General features: G+C 49.4%; 1 protein-coding gene across 7 annotated transcripts in view; it reads left to right on the top strand.

Annotated features, from left to right (window-relative positions):
• Positions 1 to 18,242, top strand: part of DGKZ (diacylglycerol kinase zeta) — a 514,388-nt gene that overhangs the window by 460,127 nt on the left and 36,019 nt on the right. For all 7 annotated transcript variants that reach the window (XM_068260321.1, XM_068260320.1, XM_068260319.1 and 4 more), the window contains 3 exons: positions 1,045 to 1,114; positions 6,273 to 6,313; positions 8,421 to 8,650. In XM_068260321.1, coding sequence (XP_068116422.1) covers positions 1,045 to 1,114; positions 6,273 to 6,313; positions 8,421 to 8,650 — 341 coding nt within the window. The remainder of the gene's footprint in view (positions 1 to 1,044; positions 1,115 to 6,272; positions 6,314 to 8,420; positions 8,651 to 18,242) is intronic.

Raw genomic sequence — 18,242 nt, 5'->3', positions numbered from 1 at the left:
TGCAGCCAGTGGAGCCCCGGCCCTGCAACAAGCATGCAGCCAGTGGAGTCCCGGCCCTGCAACAAGCATGCAGCCAGTGGAGTCCCAGCCCTGCAACAAGCATGCAGCCAGTGGAGTCCCAGCCCTGCAACAAGCATGCAGCCAGCGGAGTCCCAGCCCTGCAACAAGCATGCAGCCAGCGGAGTCCCGGCCCTGCAACAAGCATGCAGCCAGCGGAGCCCCGGCCCTGCAACAAGCATGCAGTCAGTGGAGCCCCAGCCCTGCAACAAGCATGCAGCCAGCGGAGTCCCAGCCCTGCAACAAGCATGCAGCCAGCGGAGTCCCAGCCCTGCAACAAGCATGCAGCCAGCGGAGTCACAGCCCTGCAACAAGCATGCAGCCAGCGGAGTCCCAGCCCTGCAACAAGCATGCAGCCAGCGGAGTCCCAGCCCTATAACAAGCATGCAGCCAGCGGAGTCACAGCCCTGCAACAAGCATGCAGTCAGCGGAGTCACAGCCCTGCAACAAGCATGCAGCCAGTGGAGTCCCAGCCCTGCAACAAGCATGCAGCCAGTGGAGCCACAGCCCTGCAACAGGCATGCAGCCAGTGGAGCCACAGCCCTGCAACAGGCATGCAGCCAGTGGAGCCACAGCCCTGCAACAAGCATGCAGCCAGTGGAGTCATACCAGAGTCACAGCATCTGATCTGGATGCTCATTCCAGGGCAGTGACTTGTAGTACTAGAGGCGGAGCATCAGCACAGAAGCCAGGCAACCGGCATTGTTTATTAGAGAATGAAGATGGCTGCCTCCGCATTCCTCTCACTTCAAGTTCCCTTTAAGTAGAAGTGTTTCCATCCAGCTCTCATGTAGATACAATGAACAATTTGTACGGCTTGAAACTGAGCTACTGAAATTCACTTCCTGCTGATTTCTGAGTTGCCCATTTCCAAACCGCATACAATTTGCATTGAATGTGCATGGAAGCCGAGGGGATTAGCATCTGATTGGCTGCCCTCTCCCTTGCCGATGAAGCTTACATGTGTCATTTGTATTCTATGCTCAGGAGGACGGAACAAGCAAACCTCAGTGTGTCTCGTCGCAGAAGCTCTCCCCGAAATGGTGCTTCCTGGACTGTGAGTATCGCGGTGCCTCCCTCTGACGCCGGTCAGTGTGCGGCGGCCGATTCGTGGCAGTCGCTGGCAGGAGTTCCGCTTGCGGCATGCTAATCGTTTTGAGATTGTGCTGTATTTTTGTTGTTGTTTTTTTGTAATTTCTAGGCACATTTATGTACGAGGGTAGTCCAGAAACTAACAGCTGTTTTCAGTTCATCAAGAATTTTTTATTATTTTAGACACACTACCTTCTGATTATTTATATGCAATAATCCCCTCCTAAAGCGGGAGTGTCACCATAAAAATCTAATTTCAACAGCAACTGGTCTGAGTGTATTAAGTGATAAAGATGCTAATCCTGCATTCAAAACTCTTTCTGCTGTTATGGTTTGGAGTTATCACATACTTTAGGAGCACTGGCCCTAGTGCCAAACAGTGCCAAAGAGTTGAATGCTGGGAGTTCTTTTGAATGCTGGGAGTTCTTTTTATCTATAATATATTCCTCCTCTGCCATTTATTTCCCTGCCTAGCTGCTTATCAGAAACACCCTCTGATTACTTGTGTTTACAAGCAAGGCTGAGGTGACTCAGTGATTGGATGTGTAAATATGACTCTGGGAGGAGGGCAGCTAATGAATACACAATAAGCAAGAGAAGGGAGGAGGGAAAACAAGAGTCAGGGAGGATATGATGTCAGCATTAGCTTGGCAAGATGGCCACTGCCTAGAATAGGATTTTCTACTTTTCCTGTATAAAATTCACAGGAATCATTATGTGGATAGCACAGTACATCTGGTATGTAAGTAGAAGTACCGGTAGTATTTATCTACTTATATATGTGTTTTTTATTTCTGGGTGTCGCTTGTTCTTTAACCACCCTGGCGTTCTATTAAGATCGCCAGGGCAGCTGCATGAGGGTTTTTTTTAAATAAAAAAAAAAATATTTCATGCAGCCAACTGAAAGTTGGCTGCATGAAAGCCCACTAGATGGCGCTCCGGAGGCGTTCTTCTGATCGCCTCCGGCGCCCAGAATAAACAAGGAAGGCCGCAATGAGCGGCCTTCCTTGTTTTGCTTAGATCGTTGCCATAGCGACGAGCGGAGTGACGTCATGGACGTCAGCCGACGTCCTGACGTCTGCCGCCTCCGATCCAGCCCTTAGCGCTGGCCGGAACTATTTGTTCCGGCTGCGCAGGGCTCAGGCGGCTGGGGGGACCCTCTTTCGCCGCTGCTCGCGGCGGATCGCCGCAGAGCGGCGGCGATCGGGCAGCACACGCGGCTGGCAAAGTGCCGGCTGCGTGTGCTGCTCTTTATTTCATGTAAATCGGCCCAGCAGGGCCTGAGCGGCACCCTCTGGCGGTAATGGACGAGCTGAGCTCGTCCATACCGCTAAGGTGGTTAAAGCAAACCTGTAGCGATGTAAAAAAACAAAAGATGTTAAACACACTAGTGGAGGCGCCCTTGATGATAAAACTACTAAACGATTTTATATATACTGTATATAGGAGAAGCCTTTTAGGCGCTTACGTTTGTGACCAAAAGTTCTACAGGCACTTTTATTGACCTGAGGAAGCTGGACAAGACTATTGAAACGCATTGTCTACCGTGCATGAATACACTTTACTTTTTCCACTAACATGTGGTTTGTCGTTCTAAGAAGGTAAGCTATTACACTTCTCATATTATTTATTGAATTTATATAGCGCCAACATATTACACAGCGCTGTACAACATCTCATACTATCATATCATCAAAGGCGCCTTCACCAGTGTTTTCTAGTATAGTCCATACCCCGGAGGGGTTTTTTAGTCACGAGAACCTCTAGTCCTCACAACTAATCCAGGAGAGTGACGGACCAGCATCTGCACTGACAGACCTGGGACCGTTATATTCTGCTTACATCGCTTTGTCTAACGATACTGCACCCTTTTGCACTTGGTCTCTCTCATTCACAGAGAAGTACTTGCATCCCTGAGCTTGCCGAGGGAGTCGTGAAGGCACAGATTTTGAATGGGGGACGGGGTGGAACGAGGGCATAAAGAGAGGAGTGGGAAGGCTCTATGGGGGCCCCAGAACCTTCCCTCTGCCTACTTAAAGTGAATGTTTACCGGATTAAAAAAGAAAAAGTCAGATACTCACCTAAGGAGAAGGAAGGCTCGGTCCTAATGAGCCTTCCCTCTCCTATCCCGATGCCCGGTCCCGCGCAGGATCCCCCGTGGCAGTATTCGACCAGTTTGGTCAAATACTGCCACTTCCGCAGCCGAAGGGAGCTTTCGGAAGCCTTCAGGAGCACTCGGGCTCCCGATGACGCGGCCGCTCCATACTACGCATGCGCGAGCGCCCTCTATGACGCCCTCGCGCGTGCGTAGTATGGAGCGGCCCGTCTTCGGAAGCCCGAGTGCTCCCGAAGTTCCTGCGGCGGCGGACGCGAACGGGGGAGCCAGCGCAGCACCGAGGGCACCGGGAGAGGAGAGGGAAGGCTCATTAGGTCCGAGCCTTCCCTCTCATTAGGTGAGTATCTGACTTTTTCTTTTTTAATCCGGTACCCATTGGCTTTAAGTATCTACATTTTTTTTAAACTTAATTTCAGGTTTGCTTTAACCTCCTTGGCGGTAACCCCGAGCTAGGATCGGGGCGGAAAACCGCAGCTAAGACCAGTAATCCCGACGTCTGCTCGGGGTAGCCGCCGGAGGCTGTGTGCAGAGTATAGCGCGCAGCGGGAGCTTTTCTACATACCTCCTGGGGATCCCGACGTCGGCCGGCATTCTTCTTCCTCTCCTCCGGGGCTCTGCTGCCTCCTGGTGAGATCACCGGCTGTCGTCATGACGACAGCCGGCAATTTCACTTTACAGTTGCAGCGCCACCCGGAGGATGGAGGCCTAACTGCAGCGCTGGATCCCAGGGAGGTGAGTGATTACTGAGGCTGTGCAGATCTCCCTGGCAGCAGGATTTTTTCCCCAGGTTTTAGGGTCTGAAGGTGTGCCAAAAAATTGTACCGCTTTTAGACTCTAAAATCTGGAAAGAATCAGAACGCCGAGGGGGTTAAAGGACACCTGTAATAAAGTTAAAAATAAAGTTTGATACTCACCTCAGTAGGGGAGGCCCCAAACAATCTTGGACTTTATCACCCCCTTGTAACCCCCTAGGTGTACAGGCGTAGCCTTACTGAGCCGGCACACAGTATGGCTTGGGCAGCAGCAGAGAGCCACTCCGGCATTGCTTTATTTCTCCGTGCCGGAGCAGATCCGTGCTGCTGTGCATGCATGAACCCACTGGCGCCTGCACAGTGCGGGCGTACTCGTACATGGAGCGCGGGCGGGATCAGGGAAGCAGTAAGTACTACTTATTACTACTAATGCTGCTAAACAAACAGTTACTGGTTTTCTGCAGCGTTGTGACAAGTGATGCAGGCAGAGAAAAGGTTAAAGGACACCTCAAGCAAGAAGTATATGGAGGCTGCCATAATTAAATAATACTAGTTGCCTGGCAGCACTGCTGATCTCTCTGGCATCGCACACCAGAAACGAGCATGCAGCTAATCCAGTCACACTTAAGGCCCATACACACGTCGGATTTTCCCGAAAGACGGGTCGTTTGAACGTCGTTCGGGTGATCGCTTAAGACCAGTCTTATCACCCGAACGATGGACTGTACACACGCCCGATTTGGCATGTGGACGACTGAACGACGGGACGTTCAAACGACCCGTCGTTCGGGAAAATCCGACATGTGTATCGGCCTTTAAAGAGAACCAGAGATGAAGCACCCTCTTGTATTTTACCTTATAAATCAGTGGGAAGATGACAGTAAACACCTAATCTGCTCTTTGTTTCATTGTTCTCTGTTTAATCTGACTGGTATCACCTCTGATAAGAATCCCCGACTGAGCACTCAGTCTAGCTTTGCTACGGAAAGATTATAGCCAAGTGTCTTCTCTGGTGTCTTTTCAAGCCCAAGCCTGCCCCCTTGTGGCTCTGCTATGACTCAGCAATAATTATTCCCTGCAAAGCCAGACTGAATGTTCAGTCCAGGATTCTTATCACAGCTGATAACAGACACTTTTAGCAGTGAGGATGAAACGGAGAGCAGGGTAAGTGTTTTCTCTAATGTTCTTACTGATATATATGGTAAAATACACAAGGGTGCTTCCTCTCTGGTTCCCTTTAAGTCAGAGCACCTGATTTGCTGCATGCTTGTTCGGGGCTATAGCTAAAAGTACGAGAGGCAGGACATCCAGGCAATCTTCATTATTTAAAAGGAAATAAATATGGCAGCCTCCATATATTTCTCGCTTCAGGTTCCCTTTGAGTTATTCATCACATTAGATCAGGGGTCTCAAACTCAATTTACCTGGGGGGCCGCAGGAGGCAAAGTCAGGATGAGGCTGGGCCGCATAAGGAATTTCACAATCGCGGCGCATTGCCGCCTCTGCCCGCCCCTCTCACTCTTCCTTCACAGAGAGGGGCGGGGCTGACATCAGGAGGGGCAGAGCTGAAGCTGAAAGCTCTGCCCCTTCCAGGAAATGCCGGCGGATTGCCCCCCAGGCGATTTGGGGACTCTGCAGCCCTCATTTAGCGGCGGGGATGCGGCGGATTACTTGGGAGCACTGAAGCGAACTATAGGGAAGCTGTTGCCAGCGAGGGCCACAAAATTATAATGTATCGCGGGCCGCGAGTTTGAGACCCCTGCATTAGAGGAACAGTTGGAGGACATGAAATGACAAACTGGGATGCCTTCCTCCTCACTTGGGGGAGGGGACTCTCCGGACACTAATCTCAGCAAGGGTAATTTGAATATTATTCTCCTGGGTGTAGCTCTAAAACCAAAACAATCATTTCGACCTGCGGCCTTCACTGAAGGGGAGGTCTGATCATCCATGTTATTATTTCCTCCGTTTATACAGCTCGGGGTTAGTTCCGGCCGGGTCTCTCTGATATTATCAGTAGGAGACCTTTGGCAAGTCTCCCTTACACTGCTACTGCCAATAGAGCGCGCCCTAGTGGCTGCTGCTCTGCTCTGGCGCTTTGAGTCCGAAAGGAGAAAAGCGCAATATAAATGTTATTTGTCTTGTCTTGTCTTATTCCTCTAGAGCTGCTGTGTCTGAAATAGTGGGACCCTTCTTATTGGAAGCTTCTGCCTGTCTGTTGTGGCGTGTTTAACGTTCCTGTCTCTGTCTTACAGCTACCACTGCCGATCGCTTCTACAGGATTGACCGAGCGCAGGTACTGTCCATGTCCAAAGTAAACCTGTAATATGCTTGAAGGACAACTGAAATGATAGGCATAGGGGGCTTTCATATTTGTTTCCTATTAAAAAATACCAGTTGCCTGGTAACCCTGCTGATCTATTTGGCCGCAGTAATGTTTGAATCACGCCGGAAACAAGCATGCAGCTAATCTTGTCAGAACTGACAATAATGTTACAAACGTCTGATCTGCTGCATGCTTGTTCAGGGGCTATGGCTAAAAGCATTAGAGGCAGAGGATCAGCAGGACAGCCAGGCAACTGGTATTGTTTACAAGGAAATAAATATGGCAGCCTCCATATACCTCTCTCTTCAGTTGTCCTTTAAAGAGGAATTTTAACCCAACATTGCACTTCATCCCAATCTGATACCCCCTTTCCCATGAGAATCTTTACCTTTTCTGGAATAGATCATCAGGTGGGTCTGCATGGCTGATATTGTGGTTAAATCCCTCCCACAATGTGATGTCATGACCATGGTCCTGACAGTTTCCTGTCTGTAAACCCTGTTGCATTGTGGGGGAAAAGCGGGGGTTTCCAACTGCCAAGCAAACAGCTTCTCTTTCTGTGCACAGACTCTGCCTCTACCGACACCTAACCGACACGCGCCCCACCGCCACCGATAGGGTTAGGACACTAACCAACCCCCCTCCCCCACCCATGTTTAACACTAAATGGATCCCTCCCTCTACCAAAACATACCTCTATTCTGGCACAAGTCCTCCCTCTACTGTTGCTAAACCCCTAGTGACCCCCATCTCCCCTGCTGCAAGCCCTGCCTACATCCGCACCTGCACCCCTAAATACCGGAGTATTGGGTGCCCAAGTATGATATTTTTTATCCACGCTACTACCTTCATCACTCGATACTCTTGCGCCAGCCACATAATTTCAATATTTTTAATTTGGGCCACCGATGCCCAAATTACCCCCAGGCACTGCTATACCCACTATTAAAGCGGAACTGGAGAAAAATAAAAAATAAAAAGTTTCACTTACTGGGGGCTTTTGCCAGCCCCTGCAGCCGCCCTATGCCCACCTTGTTACCAAACGATCCTCCGGTCCCCCGCCACGGCTCACTTTTGAAGTCTGCCATCCGCTGCGCCTGCGCAGCCCTGGCCGCGCATGTCCTGGCCCCTGCTCCCATCCCCAGATGCACAGGCACAGTTAGAGATTTTCTCGTACTGCGTCTGCACAGGACGTTCTCGGTGACGGGAGCGAAAATGCATGCTGCCAGGGGTGCGTAGGCGAAGTAGCCATCGACTTGTAAGACGACGGTGAAGAAACGGAGCTGTGGGGTGGACCAGAGGATCGTTTGCCAACGGCACGGGTACAAGGCAGCTGCAGGGGGCTGGTAGAAGCCCCAAGTGAAACTTTTTTTTTTTATATAACTTTCTTCACTTCCGCTTTAACATTGCAGTCTATGCTGTACCCAAATTACCTGCTCAGGAAAGGAGAGAGGGCTCTCGTGCAGTAATATGAGGACTGAAATTTCAGGAAATATAACCCATTTCTAAAAATAGCAACAGGCTTTCGGCTGTGACCTTGGATACAAGAAAAGCACATTAAGTATACAATTCTGACATAACATTCAATAAAAATGTGTTTTCCTCCTTTGTATTGCCCATACAGTTATCATATTTGCTTTTGTGCACAGGTAATATTGTCTGTTAACAAATTACAATTCCCAAAGTACAGTTTATCTGCTCCGAAAGCTGCCATTGCATTTTCTCGCATAGCTGCTGTATTTATATATTAAAATCTATCCAGTGATCTCCTCTCAGCTTTCTGCTTCTACAGTGGAGAGAGCTCATTTTCTGGGCAGCTAGTAATGTACCGGTAGCAGACAAAGGAATGTAAACAAAAGATAGTGTCATCACCTCATCGGATGTGGCCAGAAGCTGCCCACTGAAGCAAGGAGCTTTCCACTGAAGAAGAAAGTCCTCTGTTTAACTGTTTGAATGCTGTTCTGCTACATTTTTTTGTGGTAGTAGATTTTGTGCTGTAAATAATCTTTTAGAGCAAATAGGAAATGCTGAGTTTCATATCACATTAATCTATAACGTTCTCTCCGTTCTCTCCTAGGAGCATCTGAACTACGTGCTGGAGATCTGTCAGGACGAGCTGTATGTTCTGGATCCCGAGCTGATCATAACACAGTCTGTAGGCACCTCGCCGGCGATGCCCAACTCCAGAGACCAGCCCAGCGGGCCCGGCCCGCACTTCCAGTTCCCAGCACCAAACTCTCCACCTCTGTCCCCCGCAATAACCGAACATCCGAACGGCTCCCCGCACTGCAGCTCCAAGCCAGAGAGGTACTCGCTGCCGCTCCTTCCTGTCACGTCATGTCGGTTTACTGTCACGTTAACATGGGCAGAGTATTGCACTGCTTTAGCCATCAGTCATTGCAGAAAGCCTACAACCAGGAGCGTACCATTTATTATAGATAGGGAAACCTTATTTTTTATGTTTGGGAGAATTGACAGTACTGTTACTCTTGTTATATACATAGACTTACTCCACCCTACCTTAGTTGTGAGCTTGGTGCCACCTGGTGCGGTCCGTCCCTACCACAGCCCCCTAGTGATGCCAGCCCCCTAGTGACGGTTGCTCTGCTACCTACGTCATTGATGTTGTCTAGCTCAGAATGGTTAGTAATTCTAGGTGTGAGGACAGGTAAACACAAAAATGGATGCTCACAAATCTGGGGCGCTGTGACAAGCAACCACTGATATTACCTTGTCGGTAAGTACTGTCCCCACTCAGCTTGTGGTCATAATAAAATCATAAAGTTACCCCACACGGACTGAAAGCACAGGCGTAGCTAGGGTTTTCAGCCAAGGGGACACAGACCGTTTTTTGCGCTTTTGTGTTGAGATAGCCTGATGTGCCTCCCCCATATAGCCATATCAGTATTCTCCCCAGAATTTTTTTCCAGCCGGGTGGCATGAAAAAGTAGCCGGGTGGGGAGTGATGACAGAATGCACGGCCGACACTTCTCTGCACAACTCTGCTTGACTTCACTCTGGTGAGTCAATGACAGCCGGGTGCTCACCAATGCTATCCGGGTGGAGCACCCCGGCTAAAAGAGCCTGGGGTGAACACTGCATATATGTCCCCCTTCCCCTGTTCAGATAGCCAGATGTGCCCCTCTTTAGATAGCCAGATGTGCCCCCTTTTTCTGCTGCTGCTAACACCTCTGCTCTCCTCTGCAGAGGCAGGGAGAGGAGCAGGGGCACTTCAGGCAGCCATTGAGCCGTCTCTCGTGCACATAAGGGTGACGGCCATGCTTAGCACCCTCACAGTGCCACACCCGGGAACATATGCCCCCTCCCTTCCCCCCATAGCTACGCCTCTGACTGAAAGAAAGCAGTACGAGGCCCCGAAAACTATACAACAATTTAAAAACTGTAAAACTGAGCTACATGCTGGCCTACTTTCATGTATAAATTCCAAGAAAAATGTATTTAGAACAGTGGACAATGCATATCACAGAACAAGGCCACTTCATCAGGTCAGTAAAGTATTAGAGTGCCTTTACTCAACCTATCAGGCACCGTACTGACCTGATGAAGCGTCCTTGTTCTGCAAAACGCGTTGTCCTCTGCTAAATACATTTCCCTTTGAATTTATATGCCATCTTCATGAAGGTAGGCCATCATGTGCCTTCATTTTTAAACCGTTTTTAGATTGTTTGTGAGCCCCTCCTGCATTCGCAGCAAACTTGCCCCACTGCCTTGTCACTTCTCATTTGAGACACATTACTAGTACTGCATCGCAACTCTCTGTAAGAGAAACCTGCTGCTGTAAGGGAAGACGCTGATCCTATCGGAGGTCGTTGAGGAGAATGCGACTTCTAGCCCCTCCTACTCAGCGGATTTACCTTTGAGCACCAATCAGGTGCCAATCATTGCCATCACTTTGACATAAGGCAGAGCATTCTCCCTCTCAGTTTGTAGCAGCCAATCAGGGGACAGCAGCCAGCGGAAGTAACGTTGCTGCAGGTCAGGGTCCTTTAAAGCTTTGTAAAAAGACACTGACCTATAATTAAATAGGATCTGAAGTGGGAGGGACATGGAGGCTGCCATATTTATTTCTTGTTAAACGTTAGCAGTTACCTGGAAATCCTGCTGATCTCTTTAGCTGCAGTATGGTCTGAATCACACACCTGAAACAAGCTTGCAGCTAATCCAGTCTGACTTCAGTCAGAACACCTGATCTGCATGCTAGTAGTTCAAGGAGCTATGGCTGACCGTAATAGAGGCAGAGGATCAGCAGGACAGCCAGGCACCCTACAGTGTTTTAAAGTAAATAAATATGTCAGCTTCCATATACCTCTCACTTCAGATAATAAATGGAGGCTTCTTTCTTTGACCTGCTGCAATGTGGGGTGAGGTAGAAGCCGGTGATCTTTCACCGCAGAATAAATAGGCTACTTTACGTCCGTTTTGTACACTCAGAAACTTGTAAAGCAAAAAAAACGGTGGTCTTCCTTTTCAAGCAGTAAAGTGTAGTACCGTGTTAGTCATCGGTAAAGCAAGAAGTTTTGAATCTGGATGATGCCATTTATTAGCTAACTTACAGGTAAATAAAAAGTAAGCTTTCGGCTAATAAGTCTTCTTCTGACTTAGTTCCTGTATATTAATAAGATATTTAAACACACACAGCTTCTATACGCTGGACATTTGGAGGAGAAACGTTATCTATTCATCATAAATTAGCCAGCATCCCTGTGAGACCCTCATGAAGTTGTAATTAAGGCATCTGACATTTATTTATGTTTGCAAAAGAATGTTTCTCCTCCGGATGTCCAGTGTATATAAACTGTGTGTTTTAACATCTTGTTAATATACAGGAACAAAGTCTGAAGAAGTCATATTAGCCAAAAGCGTACTTTTTATTTACCTGTAAGGGCCCGTCTCTACTAATACTAATTTGCATGCATTTTCTGCATGCAGATTCGCATGACATACACAAGTCAATAGCCTGTTTCCGTTAAAGGCGAAATCCGCTTGCCCCCACTGGCAAAAAAAAAAAATGTGGCGCCTCTGTCTAAATGTTCTGCGTGATTTCAGCTGTTTCGCAGTAACGCGTATGCATTTTCGGGTACACGTTTACGCATGTGGAAGTCAATAGTAATGAATAGCGACAGTGAAATCACATAAGAAAAAAAATTCCATGCGAAACGCATGAAAAACCGTAGTTGAATACGCATGCAAATCCGCAGGCATTTTTTCTATGGAGATTCACCTAGGTATAGTGGAAACAGGCCCTAAGTTAGCCAATAAATGGTATCATCCTGATTCAAAACTTTTCTTTTTAAAGTGAACCAGAGACGAAGCACTCTCATGTATTTTACCATATATATCAATGGGAACATTGCAGAAAATACCTACCCTGCTCTCTGTTTCATCCTTCACTGCTCAGCCTGCTTGTTAACAGCCCTGATAAAATCCCTGACTGAGCATTCAGTCTGGCTTTGCTCAGGAATCATTATAGCTGAGTCTGTCTTCTCTGATGTATTTTGAAGCCCAAACCTGCCCCCTTCCGGCTCTGCTATAATGACTCAGCTATAATGATTCCTGAGCAAAGCCAGACTGAATGCTCAGTCGGGGAGTTTATCAGGGCTGGTAATAAGCAGGCTGAACAGTGAAGGATGAAATGGAGAGCAGGGTAGGTGTTTTCTCTAATGTTCCCACTGATATACAGTGGGTTGCAAAAGTATTCGGCCCCCTTGAAGTTTTCCACATTTTGTCATATTACTGCCACAAACATGAATCAATTTTATTGGAATTCCACATGAAAGACCAACACAAAGTGGTGTGCACATGAGAAGTGGAATGAAAATCATACATGATTCCAAACATTTTTATACAAATAAATACCGTATTTTTCGCCGTATAAGACGCTCCGGCATATAAGACGCACCCAGATTTAGTGGGCAAAAATCAGGAAAAAAAGAAAAAACTAAACCTAGGTGTGTCTGATGCAGGGGTGTCTTAAGGACTTTTTACCTCCCCCTTTCCAGTTACATTACATACTATTACACCACATATGGGGACAGTGTTATGTGCTGTGTCCCCCTGTGCCTGCTGTGTCCCCCTGTGCTGTGTCTCCCTGTGCCTGCTGTGTCCCCCTGTGCCTGCTGTGTCCCCCTGTGCCTGCTGTGTCCCCCTGTGCCTGCTGTGTCCCCCTGTGCCTGCTGTGTCCCCCTGTTCTGCCTGCTGTGTCCCCCTGTGCCTGCTGTGTCCCCCTGTTCTGCCTGCCGTGTCCCCCTGTTCTGCCTGCAGCCCCCTGTGCCAGTGTCCCCCGTCCCCCTGTTGTGGCATTGTCCCCCTGTTGTGGCATTGTCCCCCTGTTGTGGCAGTGTCCCCTGTGGCAGTGTCCCCTATTGTGCCAGTGTCCCCTGTGGCAGTGTCCCCTGTTGTGGCAGTGTCCCCCTGTTGTGGCAGTGTCCCCCTGTTGTAGCAGTGTCCCCTGTGGTAGCGTCCCCTGTGCCTGTGGCCCCGTTATCCGTGTGTCCTCCAGTGCCGGTGTCCCCCTGTGCAGGTACACATACATTACCTGCTCCTGCCGCCGGGCTCCTGGCTCCCCGATCCTCTTCTTCCATCTACCGCTGCCCGCTGCTGCCCCCGCCGAACATCGCTGGCCGGTCTTAGCCGCATGGATACGCTATCAGCACACCACGTGCCGGGGTCACGCATGCCGCCGAACAACGCTGGCCAGTCCTAATTATCCGCGCAGGGATATGCTATCAGCGTGCGCCGGGTCACACATGCGTATGCGTGACCCCGGCGCACGTGGTGTGCTGATAGTGTATCCCTGCGCGGCTAATTAGGACCGGCCAGCGTTCGGCGGCATGCGTGACCCCGGCACGTGGTGTGCTGATAGCGTATCCATGCGGCTAATTAAGCGGCCAGCGATGTTTGGCGGGGGCAGCAGCGGGCAGCGGTAGATGGAAGAAGAGGATCAGGGAGCCAGGATTGGAGCCAGGAGCGCGGCGGCAGGAGTATGTAATTTATATAGTGCTTCCCTGCGCACCTCTGCATCCCGAAATCCGTACCTTCGCCGCATAAGACGCACCCACTTTTCCCCCAACATTTTGGGGAAGAAAAAGTGTGTCTTATACGGCGAACAATACGGTAACTGCAAAGTGGTGTGTGCATAATTATTCGGCCCCCTTTGATCTGAGTGCAGTCAGTTGCCTATAGACATTGCCTGATGAGTGCTAATGACTAAATAGAATGCACCTGTGTTTAATCTAATGTCAGTACAAATACAGCTGCTCTGTGAGGGCCTCAGAGGTTTTCTAAGAGAATATTGGGAGCAACAACACCATGAAGTCCAAAGAACACACCAGACAGGTCAGGGATCAAGTTATTGAGACATTTAAAGCAGGCTTAGGCTACAAAAAGATTTCCAAAGCCTTGAACATCCCACGGAGCACTGTTCAAGCGATCATTCAGAAATGGAAGGAGTATGGCACAACTGTAAACTTACCAAGACAAGGCCGTCCACCTAAACTCACAGGCCGAGCAAGGAGAGCGCTGATCAGAAATGCAGTCAAGAGGCCCATGGTGACTCTGGACGAGCTGCAGAGATCTACAGCTCAGGTGGGAGACTCTGTCCATAGGACAAGTATTAGTCATGCACTGTACAAAGTTGGCCTTTATGGAAGAGTGGCAAGAAGAAAGGCAATGTTAACAGAAAAGCATAAGAAGTCTCGTTTGCAGCTTGCCACACGCCACATGGGGGACACAGTGCTCTGGGTCAGATGAGACCAAAATGGAACTTTTTGGCCAAAATGCAAAACGCTATGTGTGGCAGAAAACTAACACTGCACATCACTCAGAACACACCATCCCCACTGTCAAATATGGTGGTGGCAGCATCATGCTCAGGGGGTGCATCTCTTCAGCAGGGACAGGGAAGCTGGTCAAAGTTGATGGGAAGATGGATGGAGCCAAATACAGGGCAATCTTGGAAGAAAACCTCTTGGAGACGGCAAAAGACTTTAGACTGGGGCGGAGGTTTACCTTCCAGCAGGACAATGACCCTAAACATAAAGCCAGGGCAACAATGGAATGGTTTAAAACAAAACATATCTATGTGTTAGAATGGCCCAGTCAAAGTCCAGATCTAAATCCAATCGAGAATCAGTGGCAAGATCTGAAAACTGCTGTTCACAAACGCTGTCCATCTAAGCTGGAGCTGTTTTGCAAAGAAGAATGGGCAAGGATTTCAGTCTCTAGATGTGCAAAGCTGGTAGAGACATACCCTAAAAGACTGGCAGCTGTAATTGCAGCAAAAGGTGGTTCTACAAAGTATTGACTCAGGGGGCTGAATAATTACGCACACCCCACTTTGCAGTTATTTATTTGTAAAAAATGTTTGGAATGATGTATGATTTTCATTCCACTTCTCACATGTGCACCACTTTGTATTGGTCTTTCACGTGGAATTCCAATAAAATTGATGCATGTTTGTGGCAGTAATGTGACAAAATGTGGAAAACTTCAAGGGGGCCGAATACTTTTGCAAGCCAGTGTATATGGTAAAATACATGAGGGTGCTTCGTCTCTGGTTCACTTTAAGGACTGAGTATTCCAGGGATTCTGCTTTTTTTCTAGGCTGTTCTGCGCTGTCGCTTGATATTGTGGTACCGGCTGCACCGCCTGCGGCAGAGAATAGTCATGTGACCACGCCAGCAGACGCTTCCTCTCTGCATTCGTAGTGCTGTGCGCTGCAGACAAACAGCCACATCTGCTTCCAGTTTAGCAGCGAGTTAGACGCCTGCCAGGCCTGCATAACCTCAACACAAATTACACCGCTACGCACAAAGCCGCAAGGCAAGAGAGCACACCGAAACCTCACTGCAGTAAATCAGATTCACGGGATTATTCACATCGGTGGCCGGCTGAGGGAAGGAGTCGGGTATCTGTGTATGTGTGTTGACGACATAATAGATCAGAATACTTTATAATACCTATTAATCATGAGATATATTAAGTGTGGTGAGTGATCCTCGAACAACAAGGGAGTACAATAAAGTAGGATTCTAGCCCAAAGTTTCATTGCTTTGTGTAGAGTGAGGAATGGTTACAACAGAGACCCCCAAATTGCCAAATTGTTGCTAATAGGCCTCATACTCCCCAAGTCTCTAGCCTTACCAGCCCTCCAGCAAGGGTAACAAGACTGAGAGCAGTGTGATTGGGGTAACAAGAATGGGTGGGGGGGCAGATTGACTGGGGAAATGACCTGGGGGCACAGCAACTAGAAGTAGCAAGACTGGTGGCAGACTCACTAGGGGTAACAACTGGTGGCAGACTCACTAGGGGTAACAACTGGTGGCAGACTCACTAGGGGTAACAAGACTGGTGGCTGACTCACTAGGGATAACAAGACTGGGGGCAGACTCACTAGGGATAACGACTGGTGGCAGACTCACTAGGGGTAATGACTGGTGGCAGACTCACTAGGGGTAATGACTGGTGGCAGACTCACTAGGGGTAACGACTGGTAGCAGACTCACTAGGGGTAATAAGACTGGGGGCAGACTCACTAGGGATAACGACTGGTGGCAGACTCACTAGGGGTAACGACTGGTGGCAGACTCACTAGGGGTAACGACTGGTGGCAGACTCACTAGGGGTAACGACTGGTAGCAGACTCACTAGGGGTAACGACTGCTGGCAGACTCACTAGGGGTAATAAGACTGGGGGCAGACTCACTAGGGGTAACGACTGGTGGCAGACTCACTAGGGGTAACGACTGGTGGCAGACTCACTGGGGGTAACGACTGGGGGCAGACTCACTAGGGGTAACGACTGGGAGCAGACTCACTAGGGGTAACGACTGGGAGCAGACTCACTAGGGGTAACAAGACTGGGGGCAGACTCACTAGGGGTAACGACTGGTGGCAGACTCACTAGGGGTAACGACTGGTGGCAGACTCACTAGGGGTAACGACTGGGGGCAGACTCACTAGGGGTAACGACTGGTGGCAGACTCACTAGGGGTAACGACTGGGAGCAGACTCACTAGGGGTAACGACTGGGAGCAGACTCACTAGGGGTAACAAGACTGGGGGCAGACTCACTAGGGGTAACGACTGGTGGCAGACTCACTAGGGGTAACGACTGGTGGCAGACTCACTAGGGGTAACGACTGGTGGCAGACTCACTAGGGGTAACGACTGGTGGCAGACTCACTAGGGGTAACGACTGGTGGCAGACTCACTAGGGGTAACGACTGGTGGCAGACTCACTAGGGGTAATGACTGGTGGCAGACTCACTAGGGGTAACGACTGGTGGCAGACTCACTAGGGGTAATGACTGGTGGCAGAGTCACTAGGGGTAACGACAGGTGGCAGAGTCACTAGTGGTAACAAGACTGGGGGCGGCAGACTCACTAGGGGTAACAAGATTTTGGGGCACAGTGACACGGGGTAACAAGACTGGGGGCACAGCTACTAGGAGTAGCAAGACTAGGGGCACAGTAACTGGGGTAACAAGACTGGTGACAGAGTGACTGGGGGCACAGTGACACGGGGTAACAAGACTGGTGACAGAGCGACTAGGAGTAGCAAAACTGGGGGCAAAGTTACTAGGGTTAACAAGATTGGGGGCACAGCGACTAGGAGTAGCAAGACTGGAGGCACAGTGACATGGGGTAACAAGACTGGTGACAGATCGACTGGGATAACGAGACTGGGGGGCACAGTGACTAGGAGAATCATGACTGGGGGCATAGTGACTTGGAGAATCATTACTGGGGGCATAGTGACTGGGGTAACAAGACTGGTGACAGAGCGACTGGGATAACGAGACTGGGGGGCACAGTGACTAGGAGAATCATTACTGGGGGCATAGTGACTGGGATAACGAGACTGGGGGGCACAGTGACTAGGAGAAACATGACTGGGGGCATAGCGACTAGGAGAAACATGACTGGGGGCATAGTGACTGGGGTAACAAGACTGGGGGGCACAGTGACTAGGAGAAACATGACTGGGGGCATAGCGACTAGGAGAAACATGACTGGGGGCATAGTGACTGGGGTAACAAGACTGGGAGCACAGTGACTAGGAGAATCATGACTGGGGGCATAGTGACTTGGAGAATCATTACTGGGGGCATAGTGACTGGGGTAACAAGACTGGTGACAGAGCGACTGGGATAACGAGACTGGGGGGCACAGTGACTAGGAGAATCATTACTGGGGCATAGTGACTGGGGTAACAAGACTGGGAGCACAGTGACTAGGGGTAACAAGACTGGTGACAGAGCGACTAGGAGAAACATGACTGGGGGGCACAGTGACTAGGAGAATCATGACTGGGGGCATAGTGACTGGGATAACGAGACTGGGGGGCACAGTGACTAGGAAAAACATGACTGGGGGCATAGCGACTAGGAGAATCATGACTGGGGGCATAGCGACTAGACAGTGAGAAGAGTTTTTCGATGAACAAATCAAGGGTATATATGGAATAGTCTTTGTGAGAGAGCTCACACCAGAGTTCCTTAAATCCAAAACACTTAAAATGTTTTCAAGGAAAGCAATGTTAGGAGGCGATGCACAACTAATGCGGCGCTCTCAGCAAGGTAGAGCAGATTATGTTCCCATTATATTTGGCGAGCTCGGCAGACCGCGTTCCCTTATTGGCAATGCCGTTGTGCGTCTCGTAATCCCGGTCTTTAGGTTTGTGGGATGTAAACTATCGGGAAGGATTTACAAGTGGAGATATTTAATGATATGGTTTCCCCAGCATCTGGTCCTGATAGAAATGTATACAGGCAGCAAATCATCCTTACACAAACCATGTAGGAGCAGCCCGGGGCTGCGGCCTGGTGCTTTCGGGTAACAGACATTGCGATGTTCTTACTCACCCCGGAGAGTTTGA

This window comes from Hyperolius riggenbachi, chromosome 11 (genome assembly GCF_040937935.1).
Source record: "Hyperolius riggenbachi isolate aHypRig1 chromosome 11, aHypRig1.pri, whole genome shotgun sequence".
Taxonomy (NCBI): Eukaryota; Metazoa; Chordata; class Amphibia; order Anura; family Hyperoliidae; genus Hyperolius; species Hyperolius riggenbachi.
The sequence above is the reverse complement of the archived record's forward strand: the minus strand, read 5'-3'. Positions and strand labels throughout refer to the sequence as shown.